The sequence below is a fragment of the Lactuca saligna genome, chromosome 1, assembly GCF_052625555.1.
Source record: "Lactuca saligna cultivar CGN05327 chromosome 1, ASM5262555v1, whole genome shotgun sequence".
NCBI classification, from domain to species: domain Eukaryota; kingdom Viridiplantae; phylum Streptophyta; class Magnoliopsida; order Asterales; family Asteraceae; genus Lactuca; species Lactuca saligna.
This window is the reverse complement of record NC_136417.1, coordinates 53,252,741-53,259,521: the sequence shown is the minus strand read 5'-3', so window position 1 is coordinate 53,259,521 and position 6,781 is coordinate 53,252,741. Positions and strand designations below refer to the sequence as shown.

Below are 6,781 nucleotides of genomic sequence, written 5' to 3'. Positions count from 1 at the left end.
GCTACAAACTTGATGTATATGCATGGGGCCTTTGACTCAAAAAGCCATAAAAGTAGGTCTACAAGATGCATGGGGTGTTTATGGCAACAAAGTTGGCACCTTTATTCCATAAAGACCCCCAATAGATCCATATCTGAAGTGCAACTTCAAGCATACCCTAACAATCTGATTTTTTCTTCTCCATACTCATAAAAGGGTAGAAATAGCCCTAAATCAAAATCTAAGAGATAGTCAACTGTGATTTTTTTTTTGTATAAAAGATTGAACACCGAAAGGCTCAAGAACACTTCAAACAAGATGAAATTACTAATTTTGTTAGTTAAAGCTAGTTAACTGTGAATTTTCATATCTTATTTACATCGGTGTTCAATCTTTCATACAACAGGCAAAAAAACAAGATCTTATCAAAGCTAGTTAGGGAAAGAGATGACCTCCAAAAGTGAGAAGTGAGAAGTAATTCATCCACCATATAGCTCAGTAAACTCATACAACAGGCATATAAGGCATCCTTTCTGAAGAACAACAAAGTTAGGATAGTTACCTTATCGATTTGAGGCTAGAATTGAGTGATTTTGGGACCTAGAACTTCGATTTGAGGAGAGAGAGTAGAGAGAGAGAGTGGAAAGGCTTCAAATGAGGCTCACTCTACTTTAAATATGGATTAAGTTTGAGACACGATGGAATTCCACCTGATACTGACGTTAACCGAGGCTTTTGGTCGTACCCGATTAAGTGTTTGAAATCCGACGTGGTCGTAACTAAAGATTATCCAATTAAATATCTAAAGTGTTTTCACATGTTTCTAACGTGTTCGGATACTTACGAGGTCATAATAAAAATCTTAAATTAAATGACCTAATCCAAAAACGTAATCGGAACAGTTTACTAAAAACGAGTTTTATGGACGAAAATGAGTTAAGGCGATGCAACAAACTTCGGGTTGTCACAATATGATCTGCTCGTCCTTCTTAGCAATCCATTTTTCTGTCATTTTGATTGTCTTCTTAGTTTTTTTATCCATTATTCATGCTCTTTGATTTCGTTTTTTTAGGTCTATCTATTCTTGAGCTTGTTTGCATTCCCATACAATTTCATTACCACGTTGAGTGAGAAGTCGGGATGACTCTTTGTCATGTTCTTGTTGTTCTTCAGCCTTTTCTAATTCTTCAAAATTGTCATCAGACATATATGGGCCTGATGAAGATGGTGTAAAAAAGGGTTGACTGAATCACAGTAGTAACAATATACTTCGTTGCATGAGCAAATTTTGCATTTTTTTTGGCGAACTCATAATAAAGTGGTGCTATAAGTGGTATTTATACATACTACTCCATCTGTAAATCATAGTCTAAATGCAACCATTTCGTAGTCAAAGTTGTAATTCATAGTCAAACTTTGAAATGACAACACATTAAAGACAAGTCACTGTAGTAACCTGCAAATCGTAGTCAAACTCTTAAGTGACAAGACATAAATGACTATTTGACATGATAAGTCACTGCATTAACCTCCAAATTATAGCCCTGTATTTATTATTATAAATAGATGTTTAAGCTATACTAACCAAATCATAGTCCTGTATTTAGTATTATAATAAATGTCGTCGAATGCATCAAGTTCTTCGAATGAAGTACCTCATTCCAACTCTGAACGACCATGGACGACAAACAAGGTGTTGGTTCTAACACGATGCTAGCTAAGTGTTAAGGAGGGTGTACCATTACCTGCTCCCCCACATTGCCTATTAGGTGATGAATGGACCCGCATAACATCTTTGTTCAACCATGAGATGGGAGAAGGACAACAACGACAACAATCAGATGTTGTTAGTAAATAGATGGATGTAAAGGAAGAAGTCACATGGTTCAATCGAGCGTATAATTATGCGAAAAGTACTAGAGTTCGTTTTTGAGACGAGGAAGAGTTCTTGGAAGTTGTTAATGATTTTTACATCTTGGAGCGTGAAGGCAAAGACTTTGAATATGAAGACGTTTGGAAGGTTGTTAAAAATAATCAATATTTCATGTAGTGTGCTCTATTTTACGTTATAAATAACCCATGGACATGTTTTTTATTTAAATGCTTTGTTTGTAGTAATGTTTTAAGTTTAATGTTTCGTATAATGGTTGTTAGTTTCATGTTTTAAGTTTAAGGCGTAGAGTTGGAATATTTGTAATGTTTAAAGTTTAATGGTTCATGGATATGTTGTTAGTAATGTATTGTATATTGTCGTTAACACTAATGCAACCAACATTTATTTATTATAATTAAACAGAGGAGGTGCTTACAATACAAACATAATACACGAAAATAACCTAGTACACACCTATTAAATAGATATACATATTAAACAAATGGGACATATTTCAAAATATTCCAAGGGGCTTGAAACTGGAATTCAGATACATCACTTAATGACTTGTACTCTTCCTTAGCAGCTTCCAAGATGACGTCCTCAGAAGCATTTAAACGGGCATCGTCAATTTTGGTATAAAGATCGTTGAATAATAGAACTTCAGTTTTCATTTCATACCATCTTGCTAAGATGTCCAGTTCGTCACGATCGTTTGTTGTAGACATTCGGTAGTCAACATTGAAGATATTGGTTAAACGAGTCCAAAACATTGCATCATTCAACTTGTTGGTCTCGTACACATGAATATATGCACATGTAAGAACCAAGAACTTGTCATTGCTCCATGGTATTGAACTCATATTTAGTGAAATAAAGAGAGTAAATACTCAAAAATAATATACGAATAATTGTAACATTGGTTATTAAAATGTTGTTTTAACTAAAATTCTATTTATAGTAGTTTATACACAATATCACAATCCAATCTTCTTATTATGTTTGCAATTCATAATCCAAGTTAACTGAAGAACACAGTGTACTAACTGAGAACACAACAGATCACTGTTCAAGTTGACAAGCCATTGCATCTGGATGACAACACAATACACTGCTTCTTGAGTTGACAAACCATTGCATCAAATGACAACACAGTACACTGCTACTTGAGTTGACAAGCGATTGTGCTGGGAAAATAACGAGTCGCTATAAATAATTGTTCATACCCTTTTTAATTGTATCACATTAATTTTTCCCCTTGCAACTATGGACTCACCCGTACCACTTAGATGGAGAAACGAAGAGGAGGTCGCTTTGGTTCAAGCTTGGATTGTAACTGTAGAGGACGATTTTCCAACAGGTCTGCCAGAAGTTCGCGCTGGATCATTTTGGTCTCGTGTCTGTCATTTGTTTCACCATCAAATGGGGCGTACTCAATATCGAAGAAGAAGAAGAGATGTCAAAGCGAAGTTTTTGGATTAAAAAAAAAGTTCAAGCACTTTCAACGTATTTATAACGAGCTGGATAATGAACATGCGAATATGGATAAAGATATTCTCATATAGCTGGCTTTGGAACTATATCGTTTCGAATATGATGGTAGAGAGTTTACCCATGGAGATGCATGGAATCTTTTAAAGAATGTCCCTCACTTTTAATATGCATCTTGGTTAATTTGTGTGTTTTGCGTTAGTTTCGTTGCTTTTTTTGTACATGTGTTTTCTCAGTACTTAATAAATCTCCTTTACTTGTAATGTATGTTGTTACCTCAATGACAGTTAAAAAAGAATTAAGATTAGACGTCCATAATCAATTCATTAAAACATTAACCCATAACTAGTACATAACATAACATAAAATGCAACGTTGTACATAAAATATAAACGGGGTACATGAATAACTACTTCTTTTAGGGAGGTAACACGACCACCCTTTCATTTGGAATTTCCCAGTGCACATGTGATGGTACAAAATTCACCGACTCAGATTCAAATGCAACACGGTACACGACAATAGAAAACGTATAATCAACCATTTCGTGAATGGATTCAGACGTACAGGTTGTTAGACATGATATAGCATGGCCACATGGTATACCGTTTTTTTGCCATTTCCCACAACTACATACCCTACGTTCAAATTTTACTTTGTTGGTGCGAAAATTGTTATCGACTTCAAATGTATCTGCATACAAATGTTTTGCCACCAAATTATAAGACTTGTTTATCCACTTTTGAAGCTTAATCTCAACATAAGGGGTCACCCCGCCACACAATCTCTCTGCAATATTTGTTAATTTTAAAATAATAATACAAGGAAAAACCAAATATTAGTATAAAGTTACTTGCTACTTCAGCTCGTTCAGCATACGTTGTTTGCGACATATTGATTAACTCAATTATCGTTGTTATAGGAAACTCTTGTGTGGATGTGGATAGAATTTTCAACATTTTAGGGACATCAATCGATTTAACATTGTAATGTACTTTTGGGAAAAATGCTCGTGTCCATTTTGATATTGCTATATCGTTAAGCCAGAAAATTGGACTCCTAAGCAAGGTACAAAAAGGTGGTTCCCTACATGCATTTTGCAACCTTCCCAGACACAAATAAAAATCATCAACACTATATGCATTGCATGACTTCCAAAACAACGTTTCGACTTCCGTATCATTATGTCCGACAGAATCTCGTATTTTTCTGGCTATATCTTTAGGACAATATCCATGATACGAATCTGGGTAGACACTATGAACAGCAACGTCTATTTTATCACATAGGTTGCTTATGAAACCAACCTCTGTATCCTCACCTAAACACTCTTTTAACTTCATCATGAACCATCTCCACGATTCTTCACACTCTAAGGTCCCCAAACCAATTGCAAAGAGTAGAGGTTCATGGTTTCCATCCAAAGCCACTGCAAAATACATTGTTGTCAGATAGTTGCCAATTAGGGGTAAATAACCCACATAAAAAAACATATATTAGTGATAAGTAAAAAAGTAATCGAGATACATTATCATGAAATATTATATAACTCAATAAAAGAAATATGTTATACCATGCAACCTAAAGCCACAAAACAGAATTGAAAGCGGTTGGTATTCGTTTTCTTAATGGCTGTGAAGGTATTAGGAATTGTTCTTTGAAGATTATGCAAGAATATTGGTAGCTGAGAAAAGTTTCTTTCGGTGTAAGTACTCATTTTCACAACCAATGAAAGTGTTTTACAATCATCACACAAATGCAATTATAATTATATTGAAATTAGTGTTTCTCTACAGTTCATACTTCATAGTTCAACTTTTTAAAATTCATGGTCAAACCAGTTCATTTCATAGTCAAAAATCACTGACTGACAAGACAAGACAAGACAATGTACTTGTCTGCAATTCATAGTTCAACCTTTTGAATTCATAGTCAAACAAATTCATTTCATAGTTAAACATCATTGATAGACAAGACAACACAACACAACGCAATGTACTTGTCTGCATTTCATAGTTCAACTTTTTGAATTCATAGTCAAACCAATTCATTTCATAGTCAAACATCATATATCGACAAGACAAGACAAGACAATGTACTTGTCTGCAATTCATAGTTCAACTTTTTGAATTCATAGTCAAACAAGTTCATTTCATAGTCAAACATAATTGTCTGTAATATAATTTCTTTTATAAATGGGTGTAAAGTCATTATGAGAAATTTATCTGAGAAAGTAACTCCTATTTAATAGAAAAATAAGGCTAATAGCATACTGCAATTGCGGAGGTGAATGTATCATTAGGATTTCAGGTACAGCTAAAAACCCAGGAAGATTGTTTTACGCTTGCCCATATTTAGTATCATGTTCTTAACGTCATTCATATTTAAACCCTCGTGTTTACATGGCAACAATTCATATTGTCGATGTTTAAATTTACAGAGACCAAAATGTTGATTTATCAATTGGGTTGATGAAGAGAAAGACCAATCATCTATGGTAATAGCTAAAGTAACTAACTCTAATAAGCTCTTTCAATCAGAAAATAAGAAGTTAAAGATAGCGTTGGTTTGTAGTTGGGTGTTGTTCTTGGCAATTCTTGTTTACAAGTTGTATGCTTTTTAATATTGTTTTGATAGTTTTGAAGTTGTTAGGTCAATAAATTGTTGTATTTGTTATTATGCTTAGAACAGTGTACTTGTAACGTTAAAACAAATGTTGTTGTCGTTCTTATGTTGTAAGTATTGATAAGTTATTAGTAGGTCATTAATTTGTTGTAATTGTTATAACGTTAAAACTAAAAATAAACTAATAATCAAATCCAACATTAATTTACATATAGAAAAATATAATCCAACTACATAAGACCAAGACTCGACCCCTAATAAATTTTTTCCATCCGTGGGCAAAACTCTAAAGTTGCGTTCTTTGGGTCAATAAGTTCACGTATTGGTTGACCTAAAACTAATTGCTCCATAAACATACAAACAAAAACACTGCAATCTCCCAAATGACTACTTTGTTGGGGAACATTTTCTTTATAAATGAATTGTATATTCAATGAAATCATTGGGATGTTCCTTCGGGCCCAATAGTTAATGTTGTCCAAATAATTTGCCACTTGAGATTCAAATTTGGTAAAGGTTCCATCATATTTGAATTTTTCATAAGCCACTCTACCGAGACTGTCATAAATCTGGACTTCCATTGACGCCAATCGTAGTTCCCCAAACAGTCAATGATTATGGGATGAATGAATCGGCAATAGGACCTGTATAAGGATTAGAAAATAAAATTATGTTTTTTATATCACAATACAAAAAACATAACGACAATAACGATAATATTTTCAATATAAAAAATCAAGTTTACCGTATCGACATCCCACCAAGCAACCATGAAGTTGGGGTACGTAGCAATACCAGCCATAAACGCCCTCC

The 6,781-nt window shown here is 33.9% G+C and overlaps 1 protein-coding gene across 1 annotated transcript; it reads right to left on the bottom strand.

The window, feature by feature from the left end:
- Positions 1–3,761: 3,761 nt before the first annotated feature.
- LOC145006457 (uncharacterized) lies at positions 3,762–4,785 on the bottom strand. Its single transcript, XM_078965543.1, has 2 exons — positions 4,197–4,785; positions 3,762–4,132 (listed from the first exon to the last, which is right to left on the bottom strand). The coding sequence occupies exons 1-2, from the start codon at positions 4,783–4,785 to the stop codon at positions 3,762–3,764; spliced, it is 960 nt and encodes a 319-aa protein (XP_078821669.1).
- Positions 4,786–6,781: the final 1,996 nt, after the last annotated feature.

What these genes read in the sequence shown, in the direction of transcription:
- LOC145006457 (XM_078965543.1), bottom strand. Translation starts at nt 4,785, where the DNA reads ATGTATTTTGCAGTGGCTTTGGATGGAAACCATGAACCTCTACTCTTT. An exon ending in TGAACGAGCTGAAGTAGCAA is followed by an intron (nt 4,133 to 4,196) that starts GTAACTTTATAC and finishes CAAATATTGCAG; the next exon opens with AGAGATTGTGTGGCGGGGTG.